The following is a 23060-nucleotide window of genomic DNA, read 5'->3' on the forward strand; positions in this document are numbered from 1 at the left end:
AGGCTGAGTCTATACATACCTGTAGTGGTCACCTCGGATGTATAGGTTTTCAAATCCAAGAAAGTAAAGTTTATAAAATCGGCAGCTGCTTTGAGTGACAGCAGCAAAGGAGCAGATAATATATTCATAGTTATCCCTTCCCTCTGTTAGAATTAGCATAAGTATTATACAAACGACTCACTTTGTCTTTGTCTCTTGCAGGACCTGTGTGAGGTCATACCCATGTGACCTGGTATCCAGCTTTGTTGGCTGAGGCCCCGCCCCTTCTGGTCACATGGGTATGACATCACACAGGTCCTGCAACAGACAAAGTGACTCGTTTGTATAATACTTATGCTAATTATAACAGGGGGAGGGGATAACTATGAATATATGATCTGCTCCTTTGCTGCTGTCACTCAACAAGCTAATTTTATAAACTTTACTTTTTTGGATTTCAAAACCTAAACATCCGAGCTGACCACTACAGGTATGTATAGAATCAGCCTGATAGTGCCAGTATAGCAGTGGCTATAGGTCATATAGGAAAATCCTGGTGATTGGTTCCTTTTAATGACAATAAAGAACATCACATTCTGAGAATAAGAAATACTACTTTTCCCTGTTACTGAGCCCTCCTGTTGGTTCTTGAGGATGTTTGCCGACTTGTATCATCTCAGAAATCAGGAAATGCTGTACATGTCCTTGTGATGAACACTACATATTTCCGCACGCAATGTAATTATATATTTGTAACGCTGGGAGAGACGAGATGAATGATTTGTCATCATCACACTGAAAATAAACATATATTTGTACTGAATGTAACTGTGTCAAAATCTGTCAAAAATGACATTAAATATTGTAACTTGAATGAAGAGGCAAGTCGCAGTCATATATGATCGACATTTGTGTTTAATACTTACAAGATCTAATTATCCAAAATTTTTCCGTTTACATTTTCTCAGGTTTCCGCCTTAGAAAATTGCAGTAAGTCCTCCTACCAGCAGGTGAATCCACTGAGACTACAGCACCCCTGCAGACCAAATAAGGTATAGCAGTCAGACATCCAGAGACAGAAAAGAGCCAGTCATGATACACTTCAATAATACGGCTCCTGATAATGGCTGCACTTGTCCATCATGTGATGCTTTGAGTTATTTACCAGTGAAACGCCAAAGTTGAATATGTTTCGATGGCCAAGGAAAATGTACAGTACACAGAGAGTATTGACAATTGTGATTTTAAAAATTACCCACCCAAAATGGTTTTTTTTGACAAACATTTCTTTGAGTCGTAGCTCAGATTTTCTTTACCTGGGAAAAGATTCAATTTACAATTTAAATACCTTATCTAGGACACAATGCCTTGTTGTTTCCTATCCTGATACTTAGCATTGAGGTCATGTACCCCACAAATTCTCCTCCCTCCTACTAACTTCATATCTGATATAGGCTACAGAACTAAAAGATTTGGAAACCAAATGTCCCTATGTTTTCTCAAAATGTAATGGTGATCTGGGTGCCTATCCATTCCACAGCGAGATCAGCATGTTAGATCAACCCCAACATCATGAAGAAAATAACAAAGTGAAGGTTGTTATCCTAAAAAAAGGAATAGAAATAAAAAAGGCTAAGATAAATTCAAAAGGGTTTTCCTATGAACAAAGTTCATTTTAAACTTAATTTTAATCAATATATTTTAGAAAAATAAAAAGTTCTAAATTTGGCTGTATTTAGGGGAGGGTTAGTCCAACTGCACAGATCAGGCGAGAGCGCTGACTCTGCCGTCTAGTCCACAAACACGAAACACGGGAGCACCAACTCTTCAAGTCATAGCGGGCTTAATCGTTCATAGGGGCGACACCCCTACATACCTCCCCTCTTAATGATGGCCGTCCTTGGCCACAACGGTGTCAGAACGTTAGACATTGAACAAAAATCCATTCTTGTAGGGGAGGAAATAAAACAGAAATTACAGATAACACAGCATTGAATCAACATTGATAGTTTTTGTGAGGTAAAACATTTCCCTGCCTCTTTGTAAAAACTGGTTTACCTCAAAGAAATAATTATTTGTGATCCCATGCTGTAATGTCTTTATACTTTTTTGCTTCCTCTCCTACCCAGGAGCTGTGGTATGATCAGACCATGTCCCTGTCGGTCAGACACAGCCATTACACAGTATATAGCAGGGACACATATATAAGATTATTTCAGCACAAGGACATTTTTTTTAAACACATCCAATTGTGGAAATTATTATTACAAGATTTATTAATTAAAATAAACTTTTAACCCCCTTAAGTATATTCTCCAATTAGAAAATTAGTCCAATCACTTTGCACGTTGTTGACCAAATGTGATGAGTAGATTGCTATGAACCCCAAAAAATGTCAAGGGTGGATTTTTCGAGAAATGCTGTGTAGTCAAAAATGATGAGATTTTCAGGCAGAAACTGCTTCAGGAATGGGGTTATTTTAGGCTTTAATATTTTTCCTTTGTGTTTTTTAAAATGTTTTTTATTCATGATTAGTGATGAGCGAGCATGCTTGTCACTACTCGGTACTCGCACGAGTATCACTGTACTCGGGCTGCTCGGCGGGGACCGAGTAATCTCGCGATACTCGTGCTTTACTCGTGGTCTTCATTTCTGCATGTTGGCGCTCTTTTGAGAGCCAGCCCTCATGCAGGGATTGGCTGGCAGACCACTGCAATGCCACAGCCCTGTTAGTTGTGGAATTGCAGTGATTGGCCGGCCTGCACAGCGTCACCGAGCCTTTATATCGGCCGGCGCGCTGTGCTCTGCTCACAGCTATTCTGACAGTGAGTGTAGGGAGAGTGTCGCTGATTCAGGGAAAGCTTTGCGGCCCTTTATAGCTTTTTCAGTTGCAGGGCTGCAAACAGTGTGACCAAAAGTCCTTCTCAGGACTATTCTAGTTGTATACAGGCAGGCAGGGTATAGCCAGGTCGGAGTACAGTAGCAGAGTCCTTCTCAGGACTATTGTTGCTATATACAGGCAGGGTATAGCCAGGTCTGAATACAGGCTAGTGACCAAAAGAGTCCTTGTCAGGACTATTGTAGCAGTATACAGGCAGGCAGGCAGGCAGGGTAGTGGTGACCGTATACCAGCCTTCATATCTGGGGCTGGTGTACACAGTGTAAAACAGTCCAGATAGTGTCTGACTTGTCTGTACTGTAATTGTCGCTCCCCAAAAAAACCTGTTAGTAGGTTATTATTGCGTCCGTGCTTGGTTTTTAAAACCGCACGTGTGTGCCTGTTGGTGGCAGCGTACAGGTGCACTGGTGTGCGTTTACCAAACTATTATATAACGCACAAGTGTAGTGTATAATACACGTCAGTCAGCAGTGGCTGATAGTGTCAGAGTTCTTAATTTTTGCTCCTAAAACCTGTGTTAGGTTATTATTGCGTCCGTGCTTGGTTTTTAAAACCGCACGTGTGTGCCTGTTGGTGGCAGCGTACAGGTGCACTGGTGTGCGTTTACCAAACTATTATATAACGCACAAGTGTAGTGTATAATACACGTCAGTCAGCAGTGGCTGATAGTGTCAGAGTTCTTAATTTTTGCTCCTAAAACCTGTGTTAGGTTATTATTGCGTCCGTGCTTGGTTTTTAAAACCGCACGTGTGTGCCTGTTGGTGGCAGCGTACAGGTGCACTGGTGTGCGTTTACCAAACTATTATATAACGCACAAGTGTAGTGTATAATACACGTCAGTCAGCAGTGGCTGATAGTGTCAGAGTTCTTAATTTTTGCTCCTAAAACCTGTGTTAGGTTATTATTGCGTCCGTGCTTGGTTTTTAAAACCGCACGTGTGTGCCTGTTGGTGGCAGCGTACAGGTGCACTGGTGTGCGTTTACCAAACTATTATATAACGCACAAGTGTAGTGTATAATACACGTCAGTCAGCAGTGGCTGATAGTGTCAGAGTTCTTAATTTTTGCTCCTAAAACCTGTGTTAGGTTATTATTGCGTCCGTGCTTGGTTTTTAAAACCGCACGTGTGTGCCTGTTGGTGGCAGCGTACAGGTGCACTGGTGTGCGTTTACCAAACTATTATATAACGCACAAGTGTAGTGTATAATACACGTCAGTCAGCAGTGGCTGATAGTGTCAGAGTTCTTAATTTTTGCTCCTAAAACCTGTGTTAGGTTATTATTGCGTCCGTGCTTGGTTTTTAAAACCGCACGTGTGTGCCTGTTGGTGGCAGCGTACAGGTGCACTGGTGTGCGTTTACCAAACTATTATATAACGCACAAGTGTAGTGTATAATACACGTCAGTCAGCAGTGGCTGATAGTGTCAGAGTTCTTAATTTTTGCTCCTAAAACCTGTGTTAGGTTATTATTGCGTCCGTGCTTGGTTTTTAAAACCGCACGTGTGTGCCTGTTGGTGGCAGCGTACAGGTGCACTGGTGTGCGTTTACCAAACTATTATATAACGCACAAGTGTAGTGTATAATACACGTCAGTCAGCAGTGGCTGATAGTGTCAGAGTTCTTAATTTTTGCTCCTAAAACCTGTGTTAGGTTATTATTGCGTCCGTGCTTGGTTTTTAAAACCGCACGTGTGTGCCTGTTGGTGGCAGCGTACAGGTGCACTGGTGTGCGTTTACCAAACTATTATATAACGCACAAGTGTAGTGTATAATACACGTCAGTCAGCAGTGGCTGATAGTGTCAGAGTTCTTAATTTTTGCTCCTAAAACCTGTGTTAGGTTATTATTGCGTCCGTGCTTGGTTTTTAAAACCGCACGTGTGTGCCTGTTGGTGGCAGCGTACAGGTGCACTGGTGTGCGTTTACCAAACTATTATATAACGCACAAGTGTAGTGTATAATACACGTCAGTCAGCAGTGGCTGATAGTGTCAGAGTTCTTAATTTTTGCTCCTAAAACCTGTGTTAGGTTATTATTGCGTCCGTGCTTGGTTTTTAAAACCGCACGTGTGTGCCTGTTGGTGGCAGCGTACAGGTGCACTGGTGTGCGTTTACCAAACTATTATATAACGCACAAGTGTAGTGTATAATACACGTCAGTCAGCAGTGGCTGATAGTGTCAGAGTTCTTAATTTTTGCTCCTAAAACCTGTGTTAGGTTATTATTGCGTCCGTGCTTGGTTTTTAAAACCGCACGTGTGTGCCTGTTGGTGGCAGCGTACAGGTGCACTGGTGTGCGTTTACCAAACTATTATATAACGCACAAGTGTAGTGTATAATACACGTCAGTCAGCAGTGGCTGATAGTGTCAGAGTTCTTAATTTTTGCTCCTAAAACCTGTGTTAGGTTATTATTGCGTCCGTGCTTGGTTTTTAAAACCGCACGTGTGTGCCTGTTGGTGGCAGCGTACAGGTGCACTTGTGTGCAATTTCCAGAAACTTTGATATAACGCACAAGTAGTGAATATACACGTCAGCAGTGCACAGCATTGCAAAATGCGCAAGGGCATTGGCAAGGAACAAGGAAGTGGACGTGATGGTGGTGCAGGCAGAGGCCGAGGTCGTGGGCAAGCTCTAATTTCGCCACAACAAAGGGCCACATCTAGTCGCTCGCACGTCCTGTCCCAAATTCTTGGGGACCGCAGCAGTACACCGCTCTTGAACCAAGACCAGTGTCAACAGGTTGTTAGTTGGATAGCGGATAATGCTTCCAGTCAGATTGGCACCACCACAAACACTCTGTCTTCCACACGGTCAAGTGTCAGTAGCCGTGATACTGCACCGCACATTTCTGAACCTGATCCTCCTTCCTACCACCAGGCTGAGTACACGTCCTCCTCGGACATTAATGATCCCACACTTGGACACTCGGAAGAGCTGTTCACGTTTCCATTCACACATTCTGGCCTCTCGCCAGCTCATATTGAAGTGGGTCATGAGGAGATCGTCTGTACAGATAGCCAAATATTTGAGCAGCCACGTTCTCACGAAGTTGGCAACGTGTCTCAACAAGTGGTGGACGATGATGAGACACAATTGTCAGCAAGTCAGGAGGAGGAGCAGGGTGCGGAAGAGGAAGACGACGTGGTGGATGATCCAGTAACTGACCCAACCTGGCAGGAGGATATGCAGAGCGAGGACAGCAGTGCACAGGGGGAGGGAGGCGTAGCATCACAACAGGCAGTAAGAAGCAGGGTGGTGGCCCCAGGCAGAAGTCAGGCAACCGTTCCCCGTAACAACACGACGACACAAGGTGCCTGTACAAATGTTAGGTCTTCACGAGTCTGGCAGTTTTTTAAGTTGGATCCAGATGATTCAAAAAAGGCCATTTGCAACACCTGCCGTGCCAGCATCAGCAGGGGTACCAAAACTAGCAGCCTGACCACCACCAGCATGATCAGGCACATGTCAGCCAAGCACCCGACTTTGTGGGAAGTACAACAGAGTCGAGGAGCAGTGCTTGCTGATGTCACTGCTACGTCTTCGCTGGTTGTGCATGCGAGCCAATCCTCTGTCCATGCTGCCTGCGAACAAGCCTCCTCCACTCCTGCACCTGCAGTTGCCTACGCAGAAAGAACACCATCATCAAGCACGTCCTTGTCCCAGCGCAGCGTTCAGTTATCCATTGAGCAAACCTTTGAACGCAGGCGCAAATACACTGCCAACACCCCACATGCCACAGTTCTAAATGCTAACATTTCGCGACTGCTTGCGCTGGAAATGTTGCCTTTTAGGCTGGTGGAGACAGAAGCATTCCGTGACCTGATGGCGGCAGCTGTCCCACGTTACTCGGTCCCCAGCCGCCACTATTTCTCCCGGTGTGCCGTCCCCGCGTTGCATAACCACGTGTCACAAAACATCACACGTGCCCTGAACAACGCTGTTTCACCCAAAGTCCACCTAACCACAGACACGTGGACAAGTGCTTGTGGGCAAGGCCGCTACATCTCGTTGACGGCACACTGGGTTAATATTGTGGAAGCTGGGACCCAGTCTGAGCGAGGGACGGAACACGTCCTTCCCACACCAAGGTTTGCAGGCCCTACCTCAGTCAGTGTTTCACCCACACTCTACAGCTCCGGAATGTCATGCTCTTCAGCCTCCTCCTCCTCCTGCGCATCCTCATCCACTGTGCCCTCCACACCAGTCACAAGCTGGAAGCACTGCAGCACTGCCTCGGCGAAGCGGCAACAGGCTGTGCTGAAGCTAATCTGCATAGGTGACAAACCCCACAATGCAGAAGAGCTGTGGACAGCTCTGAAACAGCAGGCAGATCACTGGCTCACACCTCTGAACCTAAAGCCAGGAAAGGTCGTTTGTGACAATGGCCGGAACCTGGTGGCGGCTTTGAGGCGAGGCCAGCTGACACATGTTCCATGCGTGGCCCATGTGCTCAACCTCGTGGTTCAGCGGTTTATAAAGTCATACCCAGAGCTGTCTGATCTGCTGGTAAAAGTTCGCCGCCTGTCTGCACATTTTCGAAAGTCACCTACTGCTTCAGCCGGCCTTGCCGGCTTTCAGCGCCGTTTGCATCTTCCGGCTCACAGACTGGTGTGTGATGTCCCCACGCGTTGGAATTCAACTCTGCACATGTTGGTCAGGATATGTGAGCAGAAGAGGGCAGTTGTTGAGTACCTGCATCACCTAAGCCGTCGGGAAATGGGTCAAACTCCACACATAACACCTGAGGAGTGGAGATGGATGTCAGACCTATGTACCATCCTCCAAAACTTTGAGGACTCCACCAAGATGGTGAGTGGTGATGACGCCATTATTAGCGTCACCATACCGCTACTCTGCCTTCTAAAACGGTCCCTGCTGAAAAACAAACATGATGCATTGCAGGCGGAGCGCGATGAGTTGCAGCAAGAAACAGTAGTGGGTGTGGGTGATAACACACAGCCCAGCCTCGTCTCATCACAACGTGCAGTGGAGGACTATGACGAGGAGGAGGATGAAGACATGGAGCAACTCTCCGGCCAAATTGAGGATATGACATGCACACCAGTCATATCCTCGATTCAGCGTGGCTGGCCAGAGGACAGGGTAGATGAGGAGGAGGAGGAGGAGGAGGAGGAGGAGGACAGCATGTTCAGTCATCTTGTTGGTCAGGCTACTGAAGTCCTGGCTGTTAAGAGTCTGGCGCACATGGCTGACTTTATGGTAAGCTGCCTGTCTCGTGACCCTCGCGTTAAGAACATCTTGGCCGACAATCATTACTGGTTGGTAACACTGTTAGACCCACGCTACAAGGAGAACTTTTTGTCTCTTATTCCCGTGGATGAGAGGTCAACCAAAATGCAGCAGTTTCGGAAGGCCATACTCACGGAAGTAGGCAAAGCATTCCCCTCACAAAACGCTAGCGGCATAGGTCAGGAATCAGTGGACAACCGAGGCGTACAGCCGAGAGAGGCACAAGTCCAATCCGCCAGAGGTAGGGGAACAGTCTTTAAGATGTGGGACAGTTTTCTCAGCCCCTCACGTACCACAGCCCCTGAGGTGCGGGGTAGTGCCACAAGAAATCCTAAGTTTGCCCAGATGCTGAAGGAGTACCTTGCAGATCGAACAACTGTACTCCGACATTCCTCTGTGCCTTACAATTATTGGGTATCCAAGCTGGACACGTGGCATGAATTGGCTCTCTACGCCTTGGAAGTCCTGGCCTGCCCTGCTGCTAGCGTTTTGTCAGAGCGTGTTTTTAGTGCCGCAGGTGGAATCATTACAGATAAACGCACCCGCCTGTCAACTGAAAATGCTGACAGGCTGACTCTGATAAAGATGAACAAGGGTTGGATTGGGCCAGACTTCACCACACCACCAGCAAATGAGAGCGGAATTTAAAGTTTGCCATGTACCTCCACTCACCCATGGGTACACTTCTCGACTTTGGATAATCGCTGGACTGCTCCTCCTTCTCCTCATGCGCCATCATGATGACCGTTACAATAGTTAGGTCTTTGTTTCAGGTATACCCCCAGTGGTAAATTTTTTCGCCCATTCTTTGCAGAATGGACATTACAACGACAGGAGACCCGCTCCTTTGCAATGGGAACAATGTTTTGAGGCCCTCATGCACGTCTCTACCCAGGGACAACGTGTAGCCTCCCAATTTTTGGCTGCCCTGCCTAAGGGCTATACTATAATACACCCACTTCCTTAAAATGGACACTTAATGTTTTGAGGCCCTCATGCACGTCTCTACCCAGGGACAATGTGGAGCCTCCCAATTTTTGGCTGCCCTGGCAAAGGGCTATACTGAAATAGACCCACTTCCTTACAATGGGCACTTCAGGTTTAAAGGCCATCATGCACGTCTCTATCCAGGGACAATGTGGAGCCTCCCAATTTTTGGCTGCCCTGCCTAAGGGCTATACTATAATACACCCACTTCCTTAAAATGGACACTTAATGTTTTGAGGCCCTCATGCACGTCTCTACCCAGGGACAATGTGGAGCCTCCCAATTTTTGGCTGCCCTGGCAAAGGGCTATACTGAAATAGACCCACTTCCTTACAATGGGCACTTCAGGTTTAAAGGCCATCATGCACGTCTCTATCCAGGGACAATGTGGAGCCTCCCAATTTTTGGCTGCCCTGCCTAAGGGCTATACTATAATACACCCACTTCCTTAAAATGGACACTTAATGTTTTGAGGCCCTCATGCACGTCTCTACCCAGGGACAATGTGGAGCCTCCCAATTTTTGGCTGCCCTGGCAAAGGGCTATACTGAAATAGACCCACTTCCTTACAATGGGCACTTCAGGTTTAAAGGCCATCATGCACGTCTCTATCCAGGGACAATGTGGAGCCTCCCAATTTTTGGCTGCCCTGCCTAAGGGCTATACTATAATACACCCACTTCCTTAAAATGGACACTTAATGTTTTGAGGCCCTCATGCACGTCTCTACCCAGGGACAATGTGGAGCCTCCCAATTTTTGGCTGCCCTGGCAAAGGGCTATACTGAAATAGACCCACTTCCTTACAATGGGCACTTCAGGTTTAAAGGCCATCATGCACGTCTCTATCCAGGGACAATGTGGAGCCTCCCAATTTTTGGCTGCCCTGCCTAAGGGCTATACTATAATACACCCACTTCCTTAAAATGGACACTTAATGTTTTGAGGCCCTCATGCACGTCTCTACCCAGGGACAATGTGGAGCCTCCCAATTTTTGGCTGCCCTGGCAAAGGGCTATACTGAAATAGACCCACTTCCTTACAATGGGCACTTCAGGTTTAAAGGCCATCATGCACGTCTCTACCCAGGGACAATGTGGAGCCTCCCAATTTTTGGCTGCCCTGCCTAAGGGCTATACTATAATACACCCACTTCCTGACAATGGACACTTAATGTTTTGAGGCCCTCATGCACGTCTCTACCCAGGGACAATGTGGAGCCTCCCAATTTTTGGCTGCCCTGGCAAAGGGCTATACTGAAATAGACCCACTTCCTTACAATGGGCACTTCAGGTTTAAAGGCCATCATGCACGTCTCTATCCAGGGACAATGTGGAGCCTCCCAATTTTTGGCTGCCCTGCCTAAGGGCTATACTGAAATACACCCACTTCCTTAAAATGGACACTTAATGTTTTGAGGCCCTCATGCACGTCTCTACCCAGGGACAATGTGGAGCCTCCCAATTTTTGGCTGCCCTGGCAAAGGGCTATACTGAAATAGACCCACTTCCTTACAATGGGCACTTCAGGTTTAAAGGCCATCATGCACGTCTCTACCCAGGGACAATGTGGAGCCTCCCAATTTTTGGCTGCCCTGCCTAAGGGCTATACTATAATACACCCACTTCCTGACAATGGACACTTAATGTTTTGAGGCCCTCATGCACGTCTGTATGCAGGGGCATTGGTGAACCTCACAATTTAGGACTGCCCTGGCAAAGGAAAATACTACAAAGACTCACTTCCTCAAAATGGGCACATTAGACTCAAGAGGCCTTCATGTACGTCTCTTCTCAGGGACATCGGAGTGCCACACAATGTTTTCACGTAAAATCTTTCATGTATTGATCTCAAAAAGTAACATACACCAGCTCTATCTCACTATTGGGTATGTGCCCTTAACATTTCCGCCATGAAAAATCATTTTGGGGTCATTTTGGAAGGTTTTCTGGTGAGTCCGTAAAAATGGCGTAAAACGCGGACAAAATTGTTCACAGCTGTGACTTTTGAGTGATAAATGCTTCAAGGGGTCTTCCCCATGCTGTTGCCATGTCATTTGAGCACTCTTCTGAGACTTTTGTGACATTTTTAGGGTTTCTCCATGCTGCCGGGAGGTCATTTCACAAAAATACTCGGGTCTCCCATAGGATAACATTGGGCTCGTTGCTCGGGCCGAGTACACGAGTATCTTGGGAGGCTCGGCCCGAGCTTCGAGCACCCGAGCTTTTTAGTACTCGCTCATCACTATTCATGATGTTTTCACTGTTTTGCGGGGTGATTTTCAATGGGGATTGTTTTTTATTTCATTAGGCAACAATTAAAACACTAGTATTCTTTAAGGTGAAAACATTTTCAAAACGCACAGAGATGTCTAGGCATCTTCCAGGCGTATTTATAGACTTCCTATTGACTTATTATAAGCAGAGCGGCTTTGTAGGGATGCAAGGAGCGACTTCATAGATGAAAATGCCGGAAGAATAATCGGCTCACTCAGTGGCGTAGCTAAGGGTTCAGCTCAGGGAACGAAACATCTGAGTTGGCCCCTAACCAAGTATCATGATGACTACGGTGGCACAGACTAATCGTGGATATAGTGGAACCTCAGCAGATGACACTAATATTACTCCTATATGGTGACTATATAGTGGTAGATATCAGTCCTGCAGCACATACAAGAGATTACAGCAAAGTTATAGATGGTGACTTACATCTGAAGTTCTTTCGGATGGAATTGTTCACCTTTTCCGTCTTTTCCATCTGGCCCAGACCGACATGACAACTTCTTCCAGGCACAACTCGTCTACAGAGATTACAATAAAAACACATCTGACTTTTCACACTTCTGGCACCGTCCCCATCTAATCCCAACCTGTACAAACTTCTCATCCTGCCGTTACCCCAATACTGAAGCCACTGCTGTTTGATGTGTCCCTATTACTGCACCTGCTGTGTGGCACAAAAAACGTGCTCCTCTTACTGCCTCACATAGTAATGCCACCAGTGTGCCCCCATATGGTAATAATGCCACCACTGTGCCCCGACATGGTAATAGTGCCACTACTGTGCCCCCCACATATTAATGCCACCACTGTGGCCTTTACATGGTAAAATGCCTCCTTTGTGCCCTCTAGATGGCAGAATTGCCCCTAGAAAATATTAGTACCCTGTATAAGTGCCCACATTTTGCTCCTAGAAAGTAATAATGCCCCCTGTGTGCCCGTGATGGTCACACTACCCTGAGTACCCCTATAACAATAATGGTTCTTAAGTGTCATTTTGTATAATGGCTTCAATAGTAGCCCCCCACACTGTATGAGGGCCCCCAAAGTAGTCCCCACAGTATATGACAGCCCCCACATTAGCTCCCACAGTGTAAAAAGACCCCCCTATTATCTCCCCCACTATATAATGACCCCTACATTAGATCCCAGACTGTATTAAAGCTCCTCACACTGTATAGGTGCCCCCCACATCGGTGGCATAACTGGAGTCCGATGGACCCCGAAGCAACATTGACATGTTTATGTCACATGGAAGGGCCCTTGCAGCTTCCTAAATCTTATAAAGTCATGTATTGCACCCCCTTCATTATGTAGTAATGTCCCCCATCCTGGTATATATAGTATCCCCCATCCTGGTGTATATGGATCCCCAGCCTAGTGTATATGGACTCCCAGTCTGGTGTATATGGGTCCCCAAAATGGGCCCCATTCTGGTGTATATGGACCCTCAGCCTGGGACCCATGCTAGTATATATAAGCCCTCACCTAGGCTCCATGCTAGTATATATGGTCCCCCACCCTAGGCCCCATGCTGGTATATATGCGCCCTCATGCTAGTCTATATGAGCCCCCATGCTGGGTCCCATCCTGGTGTATATGGGCCCTCAGCCTGATGTATATGGGTTTGCAGCCTGGGCCCTATGCTTGTATATATGGGCCTTCAACTGGTATATATGGGCTCCCAGCCTGGACTCCATGCTGGTATATATGGGCCTCCAGCCTGATTTATATGGGCCTTCAGCTTGGGCCCTGTGCAGGTATATATGGGCCTCCAGCATGATTGGCTGAAAGATCCTTTTAATGTGTATCAGGGAGTCATAAGAACTATCCAATTATCCGGACTATCATATCAAGTCATTGAGTAATGAATTATCATATTAATTATAATGTAAGCATCAATCTCATTGTACACTCTCTGTATGAGTAAAAGCTGCATGTTGGCCCCCTATTGCCTGTCCGGCTACCCCCCACTTTTCTCCTTGCTGTGAGACGTGAGGCCGTCAGTGTTTTCCTGCTGTTTGCTGTTTTATAGTGAATGTAAAACACTCAAAGTGTCAGGAGTCTGAATATTGCAGGAGCCCCTTATGAAATGATGCTTAGCTGTACCCAGGGGTATTATAAAGAAGAGCGAGAACAGTCCATCTCTGTGCACCAGTAATGTAGATCACAAAACACTCCTATGGACACAGCAGAGCACTACTTTTGCAGAGTACATTTGCTATTGATTCAATAACAGAGTTGTGTGATTATATTTCAGAGGCAAAATCTAAAGCCCCCGAGTCCTGATGCTAAATCAGAGTATCGTGTCACTCATAGTGCCGAACCCCCACCCATGGGCCAAGGAAATGGGTGCATCTGAACCTTCTGCACCCCTAAGGGGTACTTTGCACACTGTGACATCGCTAGCCGATGGTAGCGATGCCGAGCGCGATAGTCCCCGCCCCCGTTGCAGATGCGATCTCTTGTGATAGCTGCTGTAGCGAACATTATGGCTACGGCAGCTTCACACGCACTTACCTGCCCTGCGATGTCGCTCTGGCCGGCGACCTGCCTCCTTCTTAAGGGGGCGAGTCGTGCAGCGTCACAGTGACGTCACACGGCAGGCGGCCAATAGAAGCGGAGGGGCGGAGATGAGCGGGACGTAAACATCCCGCCCACCTCCTTCCTTCCTCATTGCAGGCAGGACGCAGGTAAGGAGATGTTCCTTGCTCCTGCGGCTTCATGCACAGCGATGTGTGCTGCCGCAGGAACGAGGAACAACATCGTACCTGTCGCTACAGAGAAATTATGGAAATGACCGACACTACACAGATCACCGATTTTCGACACTTTTGCGATCGTTTATCGGTGCATCTAGGCTTTACACGTTGCGACGTCGTTACCGGCGCCGGATGTGCGTCACTTTCGATTTGACCCCGACGATATCGCAGTAGCGATGTCGCAACGTGCAAAGTACCTCTTATGGTTACCTCTTTCTCCACCTTTATCAAAGACCTCCAAAAAAATGCAACGTTCAAGCTTCTGCCACCTATAGGTTATCAATGGTAACTGCTCCATGGGGGATGCTATACCTGAGAACCAAATTATCAAGCAATAGCAAGATGTCATCTAAAATCTTTACGGATGAGCACACAATAATATGTGAAATAGATTCACTTTATGTCTCGGGTTTGTCTCTGTTTTTCCAACATATCCATCTAGGTACAAAGTACATAGGGGCTCATAAATCAATGTGTCATTTGCCTGAGAGTGGCATAAATTATAGAGAAGAAATGCCATTCATAGGCATACTCCATATTAATTAAATGACTACAGCATTGTTTAAAGAAGAAAATCCATTTACTGAAGACTGTCGGGATCATAGTGGCAGCTCAGTAGCTGGAGAGCCACAGATCAGTGATGATTGGACCGGACTCACATTGGGAATAGAGCACAGGAAAGGGATGACGATGGCCATATATATTAGTGGGTGTGGGCTGATTGACCACTATCTCTCCGGACTTCCTCCAGATCGTTCAAATTAAGCCTAATGCGGGCATCACACGAGACGATATATCGGCGGGGGTCACGTCGTAAGTGACGCACATCCGGCATCGTTTGATATATCGTAGCGTGTGACAGCTACGAGCGACAGTGAACGAGCAAAAATACTCACCTTATCGTTGCTCGTTGACACGTCGCTCATTTTCAAAAAGTCGTTTCTTCTTCTCTGTGCCGGTTGTTCATCATACCCGGGGCAGCACACATCGCTCCGTGTGACACCCCGGGAACGATGAACACAGCTTACCTATGTCCCACCGGCAATGCGGAGGGAAGGAGGTGGGCGGGATGTTTACGTCCCGCTCATCTCCGCCCCTCCGCTTCTATTGGCTGGCCGCTGTGTGACGTCACTGTGACGCCGAACGTCCCACCCCCTTCAGGAAGTGGATCTTCACTGCCCACAGCGACGTCGCTCAGCAGGTAAATGCGTGTGACGGTAGTTTAATGACTTTGTGCGCCACGGGCAACTAATTGCCCGTGACGCAGAAACGACGGGGGCGGGTACGATCGCACGATAGATAGTATCGTGTGACGCCCACATAATACACCCCAGAACATGACCACCTTCATCCAACACAGTCAATAAGATACTACTATAGTCTGAGTTTACCATGGGTAGTAGTGGCCACCCATGCCCACAGGTCTTCTGCAGTCCTAATGCTCATCATGGCTTTTTCATGGCTGTTTGGTAGTGTGATAATTTGAAAGGTTTTGTAAAGTCATTAGTTTTGTTTCATATATCGTATCAGAGCCGTGCATTTATTTTGGAGCCTTGAGCGAGGCTTCACCGTATGTTCACATTCTAAATAAAGGGCAAAAGCGCCATTAACATAATACGATTGTCTTGATGTTACCACCACTAATTGGCTAAAATTGCAGCCAGATCTGTTCCTCTCTAATTGAATTCTTTCACAAAGCTACTGCCTTTATGCATTGTTAAAAGTCTGCTTTGATTGTGCGTTTTTCTTTTTTCTATATTGTATAGTTTAACGTTATTAGTTACAGATCTACATCACCAGCGTCTTATCCCTGAAAAAAGAAACACAAAAGCGTGAAGTGTATAGAAGACGAGCAGACACGGACATTATCTGACAGTGACAGTCAATTATGGGGAGCAGAAGCAGTTTGATGCATTTGCTTGACTTCCATATACAGCACTATGCAAAAGTTTTAGGCAAGTTTGTACAAAATGCTGAGACTCAGAATACTTAAAAAGGAAGCTTATTAGTTTATTCTTAGGGGTACTTTGCATGCTGCGACATCGCTACTGCAATCTCGTCGGGGTCGAATTGAAAGTGGCACACATCCGGCGCCGGTAACGACGTCGCATCGTGTAAAGCCTAGATGCGCCGATAAATGATCGCAAAAGTGCCGTAAATCGGTGAACTGTGTAGCGTCGGTCATTTTCATAATGTTGCACCAATAGGAGATACAATGTTGTTCCTCGCTCCTGCGGAATCATACATCACTGTGTGTGAAGCCGCAGGAATGAGGAACATCTCCTTACCTGCCTCCACCGGCTATGCGGAAGGAAGGAGGTGGGCGGGATGTTTACATTACACTCATCTCCACCCCTCCGCTTCTATTGGCCGCCTGCCGTGTGACATCGCTGTGATGCCGCACGACTCGCCCCCTTAGGAAGGAGGCGGGTCGCCGGCCAGAACGACATCGCAGGGCAGGTAAGTGCATGTGAAGCTGCTGTAGCGATAATGTTTGCTATGGCAGCTATCACAAGATATCGCATGTGCGACGGGGGCGGGGACTATCGCGTTCGGCATCGCAAGCATCGGCTAGCGATGTCACAGCGTGCAAAGTACCCCTTAGTGACAAAATTCAAAGGAAATGAACAAAAGAGAAATCTAAATCAAATTAATATTTAGTGTGATTGTCTTTTCTTTTAAAAACACCATCAATTCTTCTAGGTACACTTGTATTTGCACAAAGTTGTTTAATGAACTCAGCAGTAGGGTTGTTCCAAACATCTTGGAGCACTAACCACTGATCTCCCTCTGGATGTAGACATGTGCAAATCCTTCTGTATCTTCATGTAATCACAGACAGACTGGATGATGTTGACATCAGGGCTTTGTGGGGACCTCACCACAGAGTGACGATATGTCATCACTTCTAGTACTCCTTGTTCTTTGCGCTATCTTTTAAAAGGGTTGTCCACTACTTTAACATTAATGGCCTTTAACATTGATGGCAGGGGTCTGACACCCAGACTCCTGCCAATCAGTTGTTCTCGGTGTTGGTGGAAGCAGTAGGCAGTTGGAAATGCTCAGTTCCAAAGCTGCCCCGTCTTCTGATAGCGGCCGTGGTGGGTACTGCACTTCTCCATCCTATTGAGTTGAATGGAAGGTGGAGGTGCAGTTACCCAGCCATGACTGTTATCAGAAAACTGAGCAGCTCCGGAATGGAACATATCCAGCCGGCAGCGGCACTGATAACGGTGGATAGGCGGGCTGTCAGGTATTAGGAGTACTTTACACGTTGCGACATTGCTAGCATCGGCTAACGATGCTGAGCGCGATAGTACCCGCTCCCGTCGCACATGCGATATGTGGTTATTGCTGCCGTAGCGAACATTATTGCTATGGCAGCTTCACACGCACATACCTGCTCGGCGACGTCGCTGTGACTGCCGAACAATCCCTCCTTCAAGGGGGAGGTGCGTTCGGCGTCACAGCGACGTCACTAATCGGCTGGCCAATAGAAGCGGAGGGGCGGAGATGAGTGGGACATAACGTCCTGCCCACCTTCTCCCTTCCACATTGCCGTCGGGATGCCGGTAAGGAGATGTTTGCCGCTCCTGCGGGTTTACACACAGCGATGTGTGCTGCCGCAGGAGCGACAAACAACATCGTACCTGCGGTCGACCAGAGATTATGAAAATGACCGACGCTACACAGATCGCCGATTTTCGACGCTTTTGCGATCGTTTATCGGCGCATCTAGGATTTACACATTGCAACGTCGTTACCGGCGCCAGATGTGCGTCACTAACGACGTGACCCCGACGATATTTCGGAAGCGATGTCGCAACGTGTAAAGTACCCCTTAGACCCCGGCCGATCAGACATTGATGACCTATCGAACAGGATATCGGAAGGATAGGCCATCAATGTAAAACAGCCTCTTCAATGACATTGGCTGTATGTTTCGCATCATTCTCCTGCTGAAGAGTAAATTTGAAGACAATCAGACGTGTCCTTGATGGTATTGCTTGATGGATACTTATCTGCCTGTATTTCTCAGCACCAAATCCCCTATTCAATTTGCTGAAATGCAGACCCAAACTTGCAAGGAGCCACCACCATGCTTGGCTTGCAGGCAGTGCTGCTCCCCAGCTCTTCGGTGAACAAACTACCTTCTGTTACAGCCAAATATTTCACATTTCATCTCATCAGTCCAGAGCACCTGCTGCCATTTTTCTCTGCTCTGTGCACATGAACAGAGGAACTGAAGAGTAGAAAAATGGCAGCAGTTTTGACTGACCCGTTCCGGACACAGTGCCACCACATTGATGTCTTTCTGCTCCTGTTGAATGCTATACAAGCACTGATCAAGTCATCTGTCACGATTCCTCTGTGCAGAGCATCTTGCACTGGAGATGCTCTGCTGTATTTTCTGGACTGCTGAGCTGGCAGGTTGTTTGACTATGCAGGATTCCATTCTGGTTCTGGGAGGTGTGTGTTCAGGTGTTTCATCTTTCTGATCATTACCCTGTTTTTTTACTGAGCATGCTCCCCCAGAACCTTACCAGTCGTATATTCTGGTTTGGTAGTTTGGCTGTTAACCTGTGTATTTTACTTTGTTCTGATCTCTGTTTTCTGACCTCGGACTGTTGCTTGACTTCATTTTGCCTGCTCCCTGTTCCTGTCGTGACTTCTTGGCTTTTGACCCTGGACCATTAGCTGACTACGTCTCAGTTTTCTCCCTGAAATTATTACGTGTCTTCCTTGAATTCTGACCCCGGAACATGACCTAACTACGCCTGAATTTTCCCTGTATCCATAGGTGTCCTCCTGTTACCAGACCCCAGCTTTCCTTACTACTCTTCCGTCTGTACTACCCATAAGTAGTGGCTTGCATTGCATCATCACTACGAAAGAGTATCTGTTGGCTGATATGTTGCATATGTCACAAGATTCCTCCTGCAGAAACACTAAAAGTAGCTCCTAGAGTAAATGTAATGTAAGGAGAATCTAACTCTACCTCTCTGACAAATACATGCGGCAATAAACATCTGAAGTGTGATCAGTAGACATGAGCAGCAACTCTGGTCCCAACACCCCAGTAAGCTATTCATTTTGCCAGTGGAAGCTGTGAATTATCCTGCCGGTAGGGTCATGTGGGTAGGGCCACAGGTGGCCGTTGAGACGAATGATCATTGTTGTTATACACAGATTGTCCCGATGGTCCCGAAAATAAGCTTTTATAGGGTATATAGACTGCAACAAGCCCTCTAATTCACAAAATGACCTTTGCATCCCCCCAATAAATGAGGCCTATGTAATATATGCTGTCTGCACTATGCCATGAAGAAAGGAGTATATTCTTCACATTTCCATACTTGCTTTCCTCAAAGCTCATGGTTTTATTCTATTCTCTACACTTCTTTTGTTTCTCGTTGACATTCCGAGCTGATATCCAAGGCGAAGGTTAACCTAGATACTTGAGCCGGCGTGCTGGTTCCTCTGCATGCGTTACTTACATCAGATCTACCAAGACGATAACCTCACACATGACAGTGACAAACGTGGTGATTTAGCAGCCCCTTTTTTTTGCTTTGTGCCTTTGAATCATTTCATAAACCGACACCTTATTCTCTTGGACGTGTTATATTTGGAGCAAGAGGGTTACCAAACGCCTCACGCCTTCAATAATTAAAGACTCCTTATGTCACCAGGGACGGGAGCGTGCTCCTTAAATCAAGGCAGTAATTAATTTTGCTGACAACCTTTCAAAATGGTCAATTGAGATTTTAAGACTTGTCTCGGTGGCTTAAGTTCCTGAGTAGGACCTGCTGCAGCTCTAAACTAAGGCTTTAATCTGTTCCGAGGTTCTATCAGAGAGGTGACGGTACATCAAGTGGAAGCCTTTGAAAATGGACGTGACTTTACAAAGCTGTGTCCTCTTACTGACCTCCGAGCAAAGTGACATTGGCGAGATGCTTGTCACCTGAAATGTTCGGTAAAATGATACAAGATAATGCACCAAATTTAACTCTTTGGGGCCTTAAGTAGAAACAAATCCAATGTAACATAAAATCTGAAAAATTAATAAAGTAGGAAAGACTGGCAGGGCATGAATCCTGAGAGGCGGTGCCTGGGGATCCAACCAGCCATTTTGCAGTCAAAGCGCTAAAAAAAATGATTGGATTGTTCTGATCTGCAACAAAATGTAAGGGGTACTTTGCACGTTGCGACATCGCTAGTGATGCCGAGCACGATAGTACCCGCCCCGTCGCAGATGGGATATCTTGTGATAGCTGCCGTAGCGAACATTATCGCTAAAGCAGCTTCACACGGACTTACCTGCCCTGCGACGTCGCTCTGGCCGTTGACCCGCCTCCTTCCTAAAGGGGCGGGTCATGCGGCGCCACAGCGACGTCACACGGCAGCCATCCAATAGAAGCGGAGGGGCGGAGATGAGCGGGACATAAACATCCCGCCCACCTCCCCTCTTCCACATAGCCGGTGGAGGCAGGTAAGGAGATGTTCCTCGCTCCTGCGGCTTCACACACAGCGATGTGTGCTGCCACAGGAATGAGGAAGAACATCGTATCTGCTATTGGTGCAACATTATGGAAATGTCCGACGCTACACAGATCACCTATTTACGACGCTTTTGCAATCGTTTATCGGCGCATCTAGGCTTTACACGTTGCGACGTCGTTACCGGCGCCGGATGCGCGTCACTTTCAATTTGACCACGACGATATCGCAGTAGCGATGTCGCAACGTGCAAAGTACCCCTAACAGTGCCAGAACTGTAGAAAACAGAAATGGGCTGCACATCCAAAAATTATACGTTCATCTAATGCCACTAGGCAAAAATGTACCAAACTGAACACGAGGTTCTTAATTTACCATTCTGATCACTGTATGAAGCCCACTGCCACATCATGGTGAACCTCTTAGTAGGTCCTTGGTATAAAAGGTGTGGCGGCGTACACCAACCACCACCACATCAAGAGAGCACCAGCAGGGACTAGTGACCTCGTGCCCCACAGTGCCCATGCTGCAAGGCCGAGCTCCCATGCGGCATTAAATCAAAGTCTTATTTTTGGTTATGTGGTCCATTTCTGTTTCCTACACTTCTAGCATGAATGTAAGAGTGTCCAACTATATTTGAGGAGCAGGCACCACATGAGATGTAATGCAATGAGGTCATTGAGCATCAGTCATGAGCATTGATTATTACCAGACATATATAGATATATATATATATATATATATATATATACAGTGCAGACTAAAAGTTTGGACATACCTTCTCATTCAAAGAGTTTTCTTTATTTTCATGACTCTGAAAATTGTGGATTCACATTGAAGACATCAAAACTATGAATTAACACATGTGGAATGAAACAAAACAGTGTGACACAACTGATAATATATCTTATATTCTAGGTCTTCAAAGTAGCCACCTTTTGCTTTGATTACTGCTTTGCACACTCTTGGCGTTCTCTTGATGAGCTTCAAGAGGTAGTCAGTGGAAATGGTCTTCCAACAGTCTTGAAAGAGTTCCCAGAGATGCTTAGCACTTGTTGGCCCTTTTGCCTTCACTCTGCGGTCCAGCTCACCCCAAACCATCTCGATTGGGTTCAGGTCTGGTGACTGTGGAGGCCAGGTCATCTGGAGTAGCACCCCATCACTCTCCTTCTTAGTCAAATAGCCCTTACACAGCCTGGAGGTGTTTTTGGGGTCATTGTCCTGTTGAAAAATAAATGATGGTCCAACTAAACGCAAACTGGATGGAATAGCATGCCGCTGCAAGATGCTGTGGTAGCCATGCTTGTTCAGTATGCCTTCAATTTTAAATAAATCCCCAACAGTGTCACCAGCAAAGCAACCCCACACCATCACACCTCCTCCATGCTTCACTCTGGGAACCAGGCATCTAGAGTCCATCCGTTCACCTTTTCTGCGTCGCACAAAGACACGGTGGTTGGATCCAAAGATCTCAAATTTCGATTCATCAGACCAAATCACAGATTTCTACTGGTCTAATGTCCATTCCTTGTGTTCTTTAGCCCAAACAAGTCTCTTCTGCTTGTTGCCTGCCCTTAGCAGTGGTTTCCTAGCAGCTATTTTACCATGAAGGCCTTCTGCACAAAGTCTCCTCTTAACAGTTGTTCTAGAGATGTGTCTGCAGCTAGAACTCTGTGTGGCATTGACCTGGTCTCTAATCTGAGCTGCTGCTAACCTGCGATTTCTGAGGCTGGTGACTCGGATAAACTTATCCTCCGCAGCAGAGGTGACTCTTGGTCTTACTTTCCTGGGGCGGTCCTCATGTGAGACAGTCTCTTTGTAGAGTTTGATGGCTTTTGCAACTGCACTTGGGGACACTTTCAAAGGTTTCCCAATTTTTCGGACTGACTGACCTTCATTTCTTAAAGTAATGATGGCCACTCATTTTTCTTTACTTAGAATTTGTATTATGGCAAGAAAAAAGCAGCTAACAGTCTATTCAGTGGGACTATCGGCTGTGTATCCACCAGACTTCTGCACAACACAACTGATGGTCCCAACCTCATTTATAAGGCAAGAAATTCCACTTATTAAACCTGACAGGGCACACCTGTGAAGTGAAAACCATTTCCGGTGACTACCTCTTGAAGCTCATAAAAGAGAATGCCAAGAGTGTGCAAAGCAGTAATCAAAGCAAAAGGTGGCTACTTTGAAGAACCTAGAATATAAGACATATTTTCAGTTGTTTCACACTTTTTTAAGCATTTAATTCTACATATTTTAATTCATAGTTTTGATGCCTTCAATATGAATCTACAATTTTCAGAGTCATGAAAATAAAGAAAACTCTTTGAATGAAACGGTGTGTCCAAACATTTGGTCTGTACTGTACATATATATACGTTTTACTGTACCAGAAATGCACGCC

At 46.4% G+C, this 23060-nt stretch overlaps 1 protein-coding gene across 4 annotated transcripts in view; it reads left to right on the forward strand.

The window, feature by feature from the left end:
* LRRTM4 (leucine rich repeat transmembrane neuronal 4) overlaps positions 1–23060 on the forward strand; it is a 1009447-nt gene that overhangs the window by 571185 nt on the left and 415202 nt on the right. For 2 of the 4 annotated variants that reach the window (XM_075346180.1, XM_075346182.1), the window contains exon 3: positions 948–1031. The exons of the other annotated variants lie outside the window; for them this stretch is intronic. In XM_075346180.1, coding sequence (XP_075202295.1) covers positions 948–1031 — 84 coding nt within the window. The remainder of the gene's footprint in view (positions 1–947; positions 1032–23060) is intronic. 4 annotated transcript variants of the gene reach the window in all.

The sequence above is a fragment of the Anomaloglossus baeobatrachus genome, chromosome 4 (assembly GCF_048569485.1).
Source record: "Anomaloglossus baeobatrachus isolate aAnoBae1 chromosome 4, aAnoBae1.hap1, whole genome shotgun sequence".
Classification (NCBI taxonomy): domain Eukaryota; kingdom Metazoa; phylum Chordata; class Amphibia; order Anura; family Aromobatidae; genus Anomaloglossus; species Anomaloglossus baeobatrachus.